General features: G+C 48.7%; 1 protein-coding gene and 1 long non-coding RNA gene across 2 annotated transcripts; one reads left to right on the forward strand and one right to left on the reverse strand.

The window, feature by feature from the left end:
- Positions 1–103: 103 nt before the first annotated feature.
- Positions 104–10,221, reverse strand: CA6 (carbonic anhydrase 6). Its single transcript, XM_017825709.1, has 10 exons — positions 9,942–10,221; positions 8,803–8,895; positions 7,660–7,842; positions 5,092–5,240; positions 4,594–4,689; positions 4,006–4,072; positions 3,311–3,468; positions 2,305–2,428; positions 1,732–1,830; positions 104–1,207 (listed from the first exon to the last, which is right to left on the reverse strand). Exons 2-10 carry the CDS (start codon positions 8,879–8,881, stop codon positions 594–596), a joined length of 1,569 nt encoding a protein of 522 aa, XP_017681198.1. The 5' UTR covers positions 8,882–8,895; positions 9,942–10,221; the 3' UTR covers positions 104–593.
- Positions 1,205–5,838, forward strand: LOC108502617. Its single transcript, XR_001876533.1, has 2 exons — positions 1,205–2,272; positions 3,034–5,838. It is a non-coding gene; the product is annotated as an uncharacterized LOC108502617 (long non-coding RNA).
- Positions 10,222–13,894: the final 3,673 nt, after the last annotated feature.

Below are 13,894 nucleotides of genomic sequence, written 5' to 3' on the forward strand. Positions count from 1 at the left end.
AAAATTACTTTTATACCTGCCCTCAAATTTGTGATATATGTGTTGAAAAAGAAACTGTTTTCATGTTCTGTCTCTACATCCCTTACAGAAAAGAAGGCAAAGGGCTGTGCCTGGCCAGGGCACAAGGATTGCACAGGAGCTGCTTTACATCCCCTTTCCTATGTGATATGTCTGCAGGGGAAGGGTGGTGAGTAGACAGTGATAAACAGAAGGAAACACATGTGCAGGGAGGATGGTGAGAAAGCCAGACTGGGTGAAGGATGGGACAGAGATTTTATTTGAGAAAGTGGCTCCTGTGACCAAGGAGAGCAGGTCTTTGGCACGAAGGATTTAGGTAGGGGGATCTAAAATTCCTGCGAGGGGTGTGACAGCCCAAGGTGCTGGACTGTGCCTCAAGTTCTGCTGTTCTTTGCCTCTACCCCACTGATGGAGGCTTTGCTCTCTTGGACAGACACCCTGGAGCAGCAGCAGGGGCACGGTGAGCCCATACAAAGCAGAAGGAGAAACAAGCCAATAATCTCAATTCTTCTCAGTTCCCCCAGCAAGCAGTTCAGAATCTCCTGATGCCTTAATTAAAAAAACAGCAGCTGGGATCACTGGCAGCTGGTGTCAGCCTCCAGAACCACCCCCCCGAGGAGGGCCATGGGGGTTTGTCCCCAGGCTATGACATCCCCCTTCGGCTGCCCCGGTTTGCACAGCGCGAGCGCCCGAACCTCCGCAGGGCTGAGAACGTGGCTCCACAGGTTCACCTGAGCCAGCCACCCTGCAAAACCATTGGAGAACGTCCCAAGGAGAGTGTCTCTGTCTTTTCCAAGGACAAGCATCCCTCCAGCCTGGCTCACATACCCCTTCTGGACGCTCACTGCTTTGCCGGCCGCTCCGTTGAGCCACAGGTTTGCCATTCCCGGCTGGGAGGCCCAGGCCAGGCAGTAGTGCAACCAGTCCTGTGCCTTGTGGTGCAGGGGGAAGCTGAGGGAATGGCCTCCTACCCACAGCCCCACCTCTGTGCCCACGGTCACCACCAGCTCGTTGTCCCTCTCCCGTGTGGAGTAGGACAGGACGGTCTGGCTCCCGGAGTGCCGGGATCTGGCCCAGAAACACAAGGTGAAGGCTTGGAGGGACATGTCACGGAGGGGATGGACATCCACAAAGCTCTCAATGTTTTCCACAGGGAAGTAGAAAGCTGGAAAAGCGCTGGGTTTAATACCTGAAAGAACCAAAAAGGCACTGGTTACATTTCCTGCCGTGCCTATAAATAAGCCCAAATCCTGAAGAATTGCACCCATAGCCTGAGTCTTGAGCCACAGTTACTGGTGTGTGTTGTGCCCACAGGGAAGAGGCTTGAAACAATGAAAAACTGAGCTCCCTCACACAACTGTTTGGGAAAAGTGCTTTTTCCCCCTCCTTCTTTCTCTTTTTCTCATACTGCATAAAATAGAGGTGACAATTATTTATCCTGGGGGAACTGTGAGCTTAAATGTTTCACTGCTTGTAAAAATGTGCTCGCATGTTGCAGGAGAAAGCTGCAGTTGCTGTGGGAGTATCTACATTAGGGCTGGCCACAACAGTGCTTTAATTGAAGAATTTCCATCAGCAGGCCTAGATATGGGACAAAATTCTGCCTGCACGTGTCAGTACCAAACCTGGCAATGATTTAGGCCATCAAGGTCAGCAGGGCGTGGGCTCTTCACCCTCCCAAGGTAAGCTGGACCCCACAGCTGTGTGTTTTACCTGCTTGGCTCCCTCCATTCAGCAACTCTGTCTTCATGTCTTGGAGCTGCGTCTGGATTTGATCCAGTCTGAGGGTGAGTTCTTCTGGATGGCATTGTGCTAGAGCAATCAGACAGGTGAATTTACAGAAGGCCAGGACATCTACACTACATCTTCTACTAGATCTTCTACACTAGATCTTCTAGTTTGGGGGAAAACCTTTGTTTTAAAATGCAGCATCTCTCCTCCCTGTGGTGCCCAGCCGCTCTCACACCTCACCCAGACACACCCGAGCTGAGGACCCTCCTGTGGTGCCACGTAGCACCAGTTACCCTGGAGATGTGTGTGACAGTCAAAACTGCCCCAAACTGTCAAAATACAGGCTGGCACACACCCTGCAGCCACCACTGCACCTTTAGAAGCCAAGTGTGTTGGCAGGGAAAGAGGAGGCGTGTGGGACATCACCCGCGCAGGGATGCTGCTGCTCCTGGGAGAGCTGATCTCCAGCACGTCCAAACTCGCAGCTGAACACCTTCCACGCAGGTTTCTCGCCCCTCCCCAGGTAAGCCTAAGTCCTGCCTGCTGAGCCCTTACCTTGGGGGGGTCTGGCTCTGAAGGAGGACTCCACCACCCTCCCGTGGAGGGGCTGGGCGTGCCGGTAGTCGTTGCGCAGGGTCCTGTTCTCCCAGTCCAGCAAGGTGTTCTCCAGGAGGCTGATCTGGCAGGAGCACAGGGCATCTTTAGAAGGGCAGTGGGAACAACTGTTGTGCCCAAAAAGCGCAGGGAAAACCCTGCAGCTCAGGATTAAACCCAACAGCTCCTTCCAGAGGCACCCTCAGGGGTCTCTCGCTGGGCGTTAGCAAGGGAAGGGAACAGAACAGGAGGGCTCTTATCAGCTAATTCCTGATAAAGGTATTTTGCCTGAGGGAAGTTCTGAACACCTGATGGTAATGCATGCATGGAAATTTTGCTGCTGTGCTGTAGCTTTCTCACGAGTGCCTTCCAGCCTTCCCCCCTGCCAGAAAGAGTATTTCTTTTCCAAAGGGAACACAGTGATCCTCCACTGCTGTAGTCCCAATTTTATCTTGCTCTTCTCCTAGAAGGAAATGTTTCTGATGCTCCTTTATTAGCTTAAAAGCATTACTTTCAATGTAAGTCTAGGCAGGGAAAAACCCTGATATACTGTATAAAAATGTGGCAACTATTCTGTAATTGTTTTAATGTTATGAATGGCTCTTTTATGGTAGTTTTGGGTTTTTTGGGGGGACTCTCTTACAGTAGTTTTTGCCTTGTTGATTCTGGCTGGTCTCTTCCTTTTTATAGTGCTTCTGGGTGAGCTTAACAGAGCAGAGAGCTTTGTTATCAGTCAGCTGACCTCAGGTAACCTGCTGCTCTACAGCACCTGACCCTTGCTGTGATGTGGCACCACAGTGTCATCACAGCCACCTGTAATTCCAATTGCTTAGGAATCTATCCCAAAAGCTCTGTAGGAGAGATGCCACATTATGTCATCTGTCAGGCTGTTCCCAAAATCACTGGAGGACAGAAAAGGAAAGGTGAAGCATGGAGGAAAGAGCAGCTGGTGACAGCTACCACTTACCTGTGTGTGTGACAGGACAACTGGGGAGTGGAAGATGGTCCAGATCACACTCTCAGAGCAGGGTGGGGTTGTCAGGGAGCCCTGGTACCTGTAGAAGTGTGAGAGGTTTTCTGGCAGCATGGCTTGGACATCCAGAGAACTCAGCTTTGTGGATTGACCTCAAAAGGGAGCAGAGAGGCAACATCAGCAATTAATGGGGAGTGAGGAGAGAGGTGGAAGCTCTGTTAGAGCCGAGGTTGGCAAATCCCTCTGCCCAGAGCACTGGTTTATCAGGCCTTTGGCAGGATGGATGGAGATGGAGAGAAATGAGTGGCCCTTCCAGTGGGTCTGTGGGTTGTCATTTGGAGGGACCTGGGTCCTGGGGGTGGGGGGCACCTGCACCCCAGTGCTCTGCCAGTACCTGCTGGTCCTCCCAGGAGGCAGAGAGTCTCAGTGGGTGTACAGACAGCAGGGAGCTGGTGTTTGGTGCTGCAGGCCTACCAGGGGTCTATTTATTGCTGCCTTGAGCACTTTCTCCCTCACTCTGCTGCTGTTGGAGCCACGTGGGCAGGGATGGTGTGGAGCTGGGCACGGCTGAGGATGCTCAGCCATGGAACTGCCAGCAAAGCAGCAGGAAGAGGTCTGTCCTCAGACCCAGCACCCATGTACAGGCTTTGAGAATAGCAGGGGTGGAGAAAGGCATTCCCAGGTCTTACCTGCAAACCTGATTCTTGCCAGTTTGGAGATGAATTCACTGTAGTAGGTGTTCTCAAAGTGCCCATCCTAAACACAGCACAGAAACCTTGATCAAAAGCTTTGTGACCTGCCTGTCCTTCTGCTTTGCTAATCAGCTCTGGGGACTAATTGATGAACTGGGGGATAAAGAGAACAGATGCTATCACAGGTCTGATGGGCTGGACAATGCTGGCCATGACCAGATGTGTACATAGAGATCTCAGGTAGAACAGGGAACTGTAAAGGTCCTTTTTCACCACTTTTAAATCCACACAAAGTCAAGTGTTCCCACTTGCAAAGCAGAGCAAGGCCTCGGTGCACAGCAGCTCCCACACCTGATATTCCATCTGCACTGCTTATGGGGCAAACTTGTCCGGGGCTCCCAAAATATATGGGCTGGTGTTGTGTGAACCCCAGATGGCCCCAGGGATAACAGTCCTGCTGCAGCACAGCTCTCTAAACTGGTGGCAGACACCATCTCTTAGGACAGATGCACAAACCCAGCACAGGCTGCTTGTGTCTGGACTGAGATCTTAGCACAGGCCCCGATCCCTGGGCATCAAACCTACCTTGTAGAGGAAGGCCAGCACAGCCAGCCCGTTGGGTTTGTCCTTGGCTTCTTCAAAGCTTGAGTAGTCAGCAGAGTTGTAATGGACAATGTGCAGCTGCCAGGAGAGAGACAAGGTCATTCAGCAACAAGTGATGAGTGGCTTCCTGGGTGCTGCCCAGGGCAGACTGCAGGGAGAGCCACCAGCCCAACTCCTGCTGCTTGTGCCTCACAGCACGGCCAAGGAGACCTTTGGTTTAACAGGTTTGTGATGAATGTGGGGGAAATCTCCATGTTAGAAGGACACCAGTGCTCTTGCAATGGCTTTTCTCACAGTCCTTCTGTGCCAGCACCGTCGGGCTCAGCCCTTGCACGGCACCAGCCACCTGCACTCCTGGGAGCCCTGTCCTTCCCCCGGGCCTCTGGATTGCTTCCTGCAGGCTCTGTGGGCTGCAGCTCCCAGTTTCCCAGCTGGCAGAGGTGCAGTGCCCCCTCCCTGCAGCCCACCCTGCTCACGTACCTCCGCAAAGTACCTCAGCCCGTCTATGGTGTGCTCGGAGCCACTGGTCTCCAGGTCCAGGCCACCCCAGTGCAGGTGCATCTGGACAGCTGTGTAGAGGCCTGGGAGCCCTCTGGAGATGTTCATGGTGGGTGGCAAATCGATCTGAACTGGAAAAAAAAACCCCGCCAGGATTGGAGACAGCGCTGGGTGCCATCCCGTTCCTGTGGATCCCCTCACAGTGCCTGCTGCTCCCTCTGGAATGAGCAGGCACATCTCAGGAATTAACCCCAGCGTGGAAGGGAAAACACTGAGCCTAAAGCTGGATGTGCTTAAAATCCTTCCTGGCCTCAGGCTTGTGCCCCACACAGCTCCCACCAGGGGCAGTAGCTGTGCCTGCAAACTCTTCCTCCGTCTGAGCAGCTCCGGGTTTGTCATTAGGCACTAATTAAAGTGCTTTAGTGATCAGCTCTTGCACAGCACATCGCTCCTTGCTGGGCTCTGCATAAATTTAACTACTTCCTTTCCCAGGAAGAAAAGGGGAATATAGAAATCAACAAAGTGATTGGCCTCATCTAACCTGTTGTCATAATTTCCAGCGTCCTGGACTCTGCATTTTCTAGCAACAGGCATACTGGGGGGAGCCCTGTACATTTGAAAAGGCTGTTTATTTCTTGAAGGATTTGTGGAGACAAATCTCTTTCCTTCTCCTTGCCAAGGAGTACCCACAAAGAAGCTACGAACCATTTGTCTTCCTGCTAATTCACTGCCACAAATCATGTGTCATGTTAATAAATATGCCAAATCTAGGAGTGAAAACGGAAGATTTGCCTCATCTAAATAAAAGCCCACAGCGTGTCATAAAAACTGGCAACTATCCTTGCAAAATGCAGCACACCATATTAGTCAGTAGTCATAGTTTGGGTTTCTGAGAAGTTCCTTTTGTTTGTGAACTGTTTACAGATGGACAAGATGAAAACATGTTTCCTTGTAATATCCCAAAGGGTCTAGAGTGGAGGGGGGGAAAAAATCTACCTTTTTTTCATGAGATCTCTGCTGCCTGCCTTCCATAATGAGGGTTATTTACATCAGGTACCTCACTGGGGTTTCTACTTTCCAGAGCTGTGCTTGCCCTCACTACCTGCTAGATGACCAGTCCTCTTTAAAACAAAAAGAAAGGCCCAAATGCAAAAGGTTTCATTAACCCAGGGTTATCTGTGTGAGTGTGTCTGCACACAGAGTCTGCACTACTGCAAACAGGCTTTATCAGGTGGGATTTAGCCTGATAATAATACAGCTACAGAGAAAATGTGTCTGGTTTCTTAGGTGAGACATCAGGGTTTGGCTCCTGAGAGCCTGTAAGGAGAGTCCTGCTGATAAATCCATCTTTCAGATCTGCTGAGTGTTTTCCCTGAGGGATTCTGCTGCCCTGTCCCCTCTCACTGAAGCCAGTAGAAAATCCCAGCCTGACTCACAGGAGCTGTGAATGGGCTCAGCCGTTTGTCCCTGTGCTTTAGGAAACTGCCCTGCACCGGAAAATCATTGTTGGGAAGTTAACAAAAGAACAGGGAGACACACACGTGCAGTCAGAAAAGCTAAACCTGCAAGAATTAATGTCTAGGCAGGCAGGGCAGCAGTGCTGACACGAGCTGAACGCCGAGCTTGTGTGGGCCACAAACGGGAGGCACAATTTTCAGACACACAATCCTCCTCTGAAGGCACTTTGTCTCTCATCACTTCATCTCCTTGCTCTCACACCGTATTTCCCCTCTCTCTGTTACAGAGGGGAAGAAAGGACTGTCGTGCAGGATTAAAGAGCTCAGAGTTTTATGTTCTGAGCACCTCCCCAAAACCACTCGTTCTCTCCCCACTGCAGCCATCAGAAAATCCTCTCATTGCTCATCTGTAGTCCAAAAGCATTATCCCAACAGTACCAGCTGATGAATTATTTAGGTAATGAATTACAGATTGCAGCAGGAGAGTCTGGGATCTTCTAAATTACAAGCCTCGCCCTGAAACTGTGTGGCCAAAGGCCAGGGTTTAACCTGTGCTGTGCTTCATTTTCCCTTCCTGAGACCCAAGATACCCATCCTCTGGCTGTGAGGGAGGGATCCTCTGTGTTGTACTTTGTGTGACCCACATCTAAATGAACCTGGGATGCAAAGGTTTCCATTCCTGTCACTTCTTACTAACACACAGGGTCAAAAGATGCATTTTTTAATGCAGAGAGGAGTCACTATGCCCCAAATACCACACACTGCTGTAGTCCTGTTGTCTTGTAGCACGTTAAAAGAAAGGGTTGATCTAGAATGCTCTGGCTGCCTTTTATCCCCTTTTCAGGTCTGACAGAGAAAATATCTTGCAGAAACCTAACTGCCCTTTATTTGTCTGGTTTATATATGTATTTCTGGAGAGCTTTCCTGGGTGATTGGGGAAAACAGCAAAACTAGGGGAGAGGAACCAAGTGAGATGGCGAAGTAAGGTGAGTTAAAAAAACCAAACAAATAAAAATAGGGCATTGTCTGTGAATAGCATTTCCATCAGTTAAAATGAGAAGTGTTCCTGAGCCTGACACCCCCCCAGCCTTACCAGAGTGACCATTGTTGGTCATCTTGAAATCCCCCTGCAAAGGCCCATCGTAACCATTCAGCTCCAGCTCCAGCAGCAGGGGGTTGTACCTCACTTTTTTCCTCTGGATGTCAACTGGAGATTGGCTCTTGCCAGCACAGTCTGGAAAGTGCTTCCCCCAGTGCTCTTCATCCAGCTCTCCTTCTGTGAGGAGGGGAAGCAAGGCAAGGTTACAGGGGTGTGGTGAGGAGTGCTGTTAGTCGGGAGTGGGAGAACTCCCCTCGTTTGCCAGCAGGAAATGTCGATCTAATTACTGGAACACCAGGAGATGCAGCAGTAAAAGGTTGCTTTGCCTTCCCTAGAGGGAAAATACACATTATTCTGTCTGCAGGACAACTGTGCTGCAAAGTGAGAAACCTGCATTGCAGCAGCAGCTTAATGATGGCTGGAGACTGAGCCTCCACCAAAAGGGGAGCAGTGTTTGTATGGAAATGGGGATTTAAATGGGGCTCAGCTGCCAAAGGTGTGGAATTCAGTTCTCAACGGTGGGAGTGAATAGGATCAGGGCAATAGGCAGGAAGACTCTACTTGGGATCAGGAACTGGCAGCAATTTGCTATTTTTAACTGGGGTAAGACCAATTGCAATATTGCAACTATTCAACATCCTTTGTTGTAGTTTGATTACCAGATCATAAAAGGATTAACATTTACTTCAGTGAGCCCTGCAATCAACTCCCTGAAACAAATGCAACTGTGAAAAAATTTCACGAAAAAATATAAATGCCCAAATAAGGACTTCTTAGTGCTCTGTACTGCCTGGAACGTGACAATAAAATAAGAAGTAGGCCGTATTTAAAGCTTTTCCTTCCAGGATCATCCAAAGGGCAGCTTTTCTTCTAACACAAGTAAAGATATCCCCCATTGTTTGAACCTCGTTGTGCTGCCAACCCTGACAACGTGTCCTAACCACACAAAGGAGTAAAAAGGGGTGACATTGAAGAGAATCACTTTAAAGACACAGAGGCATCGATAAAGTGGAATAAATTAGTTGCTCTGTGTTCTTTCACTGAGGGAGAGTCAAGCTGAGTGTTGCTTCTGCAGCACAAAAGGGGAGGGAGTGTCTTCAGCAGCAGAGACCCCAAACTAGCCTTGTTTTTCGTTACCTTTGTAAGTCCAGTGCACCAGGTGAGAGCAGCTCAGGGGCAGCAGGAGCAGGTGGAAGAAGGCAGCTCGGAGCCACATGTCCCTGGCTGTACCTGCAGTGGCACCCAAGGTGGGGAGAGCTTTAAAAACCCTCAGGAGGTGAAAATACCCATTTGCTGCAGGTCTGGCCTCTCCAACACCCACCCTGCCCTTCTCCTCACCCAGCCAAAACAACAACAGCAAACAGCATCACGGAGATAATATATTTGGACAGTCAGCTTTATTGACCCTCGTAACTAAACTGTGCCTGCAAACAGGACAGGTTCCCCCCCTCCATGGCCAACGCTGATCTGAGTCGCTGTCTGACCACTCTTCCTGTCCATTCATCCATGGATTGAAAAGCTTCGTTGCAAGTATTGGTAAAACAGTGCTTTGTAAGCAAAAATACCCAGCACAAATCTCAAACACTGTCCTGAGACAGCCAACTGTTTCCTCCTCACACAGAGGCAGAAGGCATTAAGGGAGCATTCACAATCTTATTAGAAATCAAAACTGTAGGCACTTAGTCCCTGTGAAAATCAGACTTTTGAGGCCAGGTTTAAAACCACTCCACACCCCCAAGCCTTTAGAATTTAAAGCACTTTGCTTTTGACACCTTCCCTCCTCACTGCAAATCTAGTTTTGAATGGGAGGGATTTGCAACCTTTGAAAAATTCAGAGCTCTCAAAAAAAAAAAATAAAAAATTCAGACTGTTGAAAGATACAGGTGTGATAGGAGAGACTGAAACCCTGATGGCTTTCTAAAAAACATAGAGAAATTCAAATAAAAACCAGCAGGTGACAGATGCCTAAATGCTCTCGTGGACTTCAGCAGCTGCTCTGTGCATCTTCAGACATTTGATTTCCTTAAAAACATGTCCCAGGCAAATATGGTCCACTAAAAAAGTCACTTGGCAGAACTGGGGAACAGCCCATGGATCCTCCTCCTGCCTTTTTGTATCCTGTTACCAAGCAAATGCCATTCCCTCCAAAAAACCTTCTCTTCCCTCCAGGAATGACGTACCACCAACAGCCCTTCCTGCCCAGCAGTGCCCCCCGACCCATGGCTTTGAGACAGAAGGGGAGCAGAAATCTCCTCCCTGGGGGATGGAATTTTCACCTGGCACTGAGAAGAGCTACAGCTTCCCCCAAAGACAGGCAGCAACATCAAACATCTGGCAGGAGAGCAAACTCAGGTCAGTGCCACCTCAGCACTGCTGTTCACGACATCCCTGCCGCTTGCAATAAGATTTGCAATTATTTTCAGAAACAAGGAGGGGGATTTTCAGGAGTAAGGTGATTTTCAGTCGGTCAGAGGCGGCAGCAGTGAGGGAATTCCAGGGCTGAGGGTCAGACTGAGCTGTACAGGGGGGTCCTGAGCTCAGAGGCAGCTGGGTGGCAGTTTGGGTGGCAGTTTGGGCAGGTAGGGCACGGAGGTGCTGCAAGTGCTCAGCAGGTCGTTACACTTGCTAAGAGAGCTCAAACTGTGCCTGCCCCCAGCGTGGGGACAAGGCCTCTAAACTCATCCAAAAAGATGTGGTGACCCAAACAGAGCTCCCAGAAAAAAAAAAAAAAAACAAAAACATGCAAAAAACACCATGTAGCTGTCCAGGGTTGGGGCTGTAGGGAGTGCCCGACTTTCCAAGTGGGTTTATGAGAAATAAAAATATGGTTTTTTAGGAGTATCACAAAGTTGTAACATATCCAAGTCTCAGACTGTCAGGGTCTTTTTTGGATGGATAAGTGAAATATAAAAATTCCTAAAAATTAAAATCTTTCGGGGCCATGTGAGAATTTTGTGCACAGGGGTTTCTCTTCTCTCTTTGGGCTAAGAACAAAGGAAGATCCATCATTTTTGCCCAGTGGCCAATTGGAAAGAAGGGAAAACCCCTTTTTGAGAGAAAAGAAACCTTTTTAGGCAAAAACGAATATATTAAGCCCTAAGAGGGCATCCACAACTTCCCTGGGCAACCTGTGCCAGCACCTCACCACCCTCCCAGGACCAGCCACAATTAAAGATCAAGGGAATCATCCATCCATCCATCCCCCAACAAGGAGCAATTCAACAGTAAGAGCCACAGTGAGTTACAGATTGCACGGGAACTCAGATTTCCGGGATTAAGCTGAGCTGAAGGACAGAAGCAGGATTTTTATTCATCTTTGTCAGAGTTAAAAGGCCTTTCCTGGTCTGCTGGTTTGTGCAGTGCATGTTTAATCTTTGGGAACTGCTGTAATATTGAGTTGATTAACCAAATGTGGTTTTTTCCCCCGTTCTCCTCTGAAGAAATCATTTATTCTGACAGTTGCACTGAACTGTGTAAGGACTAAACTAAGCAAACATGCCCTGCAATGCACTTCTTAATCCTTGTGTATCCAGTTGGGTAAATAGGCTTTGAAATTAGCTGAGGGAGAAATTTTGGGGGTTTATACCTCTTTACACTTCAGGATTCCACACAGCAGCAGAGGAGGGTGCGAAGAAGAGTCAAGCACAGGAGGTCACCTCTGCACTGAAGCATCCCTCCTGTCACCTCCCTGTGTGCACCAGGAGAGTGGAAATGGATGGCACAGAGTGACAGGCTGTTTCCCTTGCCTGTGCTTTATTGATCAGCCAGCCCAGCCTGCACAAAGGGTTTGGAATAAAGCCCATTCGGGAATGTACCGGTGCCAGGAAACTGGAGACGACAGTGAATTAATTTTTAATGGAGCTTTTGCAACATTCGTGACATTTCACTTGACATCAGCAGGAGCTGTGGGTGCTCAGCACATCCTAAAACCACATGTCTGTTAGCTTGAGTTAGCTTCCCCCAAATTAGTGCCTGCTTTGGAAGGCCAGGTTGGATGGGACCCTGAGAAACCTGGTCGTCTAGTGGAAGGTGGCCCTGCTCATGGCAGGGGATTGGAATTGGATGATCTTTAGGTCCCTTCCAACCCAAACCATTCCATGATTTTATGAAGGCACAGCAACCCAGGGAGAGGATTTGCTAAGGGCACAAAGTATGAATTCGTTTTGGGGTTAGGACAGAGCAATGATTTTAATTAAGTTCTTCCAATGTATGTGGATATTCAACTTCTAAGTACAAGCTAAATATTATGGAAGTCCTCCCCCTGTATAAAGTATTGCACACATCATCCACTGCTTATTGGTCCTTGGAGCCTTTTTAGTGTCTGTGGAATTAAACCTGGCTGGGCTGAGGCTCTTTTGCTACCCCAAAATAATTGCTAGGGAGAAGTATGGACATAGTGCTCAGGAACTCCAGTTAGCACAGCAGGACTCGAGATAAACTGGTGGTTCACAGGTGAGGACTGTGGGTCTAACAGGATTTATCCAGTGAGAAAATCTAAAGCTGTGTATCTCAGCCATGAATATTCCTGGCACTGTTTCTTCCCAAGGGCAGGCTGCTTTCACACAGACTTCAGCCTCCCCCCTCCCGCCTCGACTAGAGTAGGAAATAAGCCTTTTATCCCACATCATTGGCTTCCATGCACTTCACTTTTATCTCTACAGTTTTCCCTGACTCTTTGCCATCTTTTAAATCCTGCTTCTCCCGGGCTATTCTCCTCGCTGGCCTAAAGCTCGGCTCAAGTCTGACATTCTGAGTATTGGGAGACACATTAAAACCTTGACATGGCATTGAAGTAGCTGGCTCAAAACCTCAGTGCTCCTCTGACCCAGAACTTGAAAGGGTTAACTCCTCTCCCTCTGAATCAGCAGGAATTTCGTCAGGAATTGCCGTAATAGCTGCATCACTCCCCAGTCCAGCAAACATTTGAGCAGGCACAGGCTGTTTGATGTGAGATGGACAGATTGCCTTCAGTCAGGCTATCTGGGTTTTCCTGAGTGAGTCTAAAGCCTCTTCAAACAGAGATCTGTCTGCTGAGGTCGTGCTGGGTGAGTGAAAGTATCCACAAGTTTTATGAAAGACCAAAATCAGCTGGTGCAGGCAGGCCCAGACCCATGAGTAAAGCTGGCAATAGCTGCACAGATTGAAACAGGGGATTCTTTTATGCAGCAATTCCTGTAATGTTTTCACATCTTCCTTCCAAAACTCGCCCTCATTTCTTTGAAATTTCTCACGTGGGTTTTTTGCCCCTCTTTTTGCCCCCCCCCCCCGGTTTTCAAGTACGTACAGAGATCACAAGAGGTAGAAAAGTGCTGGAATTCATTTCTCCAGTTCACACAATTCCCTCAGACCTCCTTCATCCTATTTAATATTTTGATGTGTTTGACTAAATTTAATCATAGAATCATGGTTAGGGTTGGAAGGGACCTTAAAGATCACCTAGTCCAACCCTCTGCCCTGGGCAGGGACACCTTCTTACCTTCTACTGCTGCAAATTCTGACACACACACTGATTCTACTGAAGCTTTGTGGTAGAAATGGGCTTTGAGGCAGTCAGAGGCAGACACCAGAGATTTACATCAGTGTTCCTAAAAGCAGGATTTGCCCATTTTGAAGCAGAGAGGTTCCCTCTGCGGATTCCATTTCACGGTCTAACAGATCTCAGCATTATCCACCTGCAGTTCACTGTCAACCTAAATTTTCTTTTGCTCAGTTTCAGCCAATTACTCTTAGTTATAGCTATAACCCTTGGATTATCTTAAAATAGTTTTCCCTTTTTAATGTTCACATCACTTCTGGGGTGGTTATCACCTCCCTGCTCCGTGGGCACGAGCAGCTTTTCAGTCACTGTTTCCCCAAGGTGGAGAAAAGGACAGTGTGATGCCACAAAAAGCAGAGAACATGGTCAAATAATCCCTCTTCGTTTTCATTTCCAGGAAATGTAATTACAGTTCTTGTAATGTCTCTGCAGGGCTGCTCTGTGGACTTTGCTGAAAGTGGCTTCACGTTCTGGATCTCTCCTTGAGACTTTGAAAAAAAACCAAAAGGTGAAGGGAGGGTTAGGAAGAGGGAGGTCAAACTTCCCTCTGCATTTAGTGTGAGGAACACAGGAACGTGGCCTGAATGTGGGGATTGAAGGAGTCCTGTAGAGAGGGGGCCTTGAGGAAATTTTTCCATCATTCCAGGGCTCTGTGCTGTGCACTGGATGGTGGTGGGACGGAAAGGGAATAAT

The sequence above is a fragment of the Lepidothrix coronata genome, unplaced genomic scaffold (genome assembly GCF_001604755.1).
Source record: "Lepidothrix coronata isolate B3197 unplaced genomic scaffold, Lepidothrix_coronata-1.0 Scaffold122, whole genome shotgun sequence".
Taxonomy (NCBI): domain Eukaryota; kingdom Metazoa; phylum Chordata; class Aves; order Passeriformes; family Pipridae; genus Lepidothrix; species Lepidothrix coronata.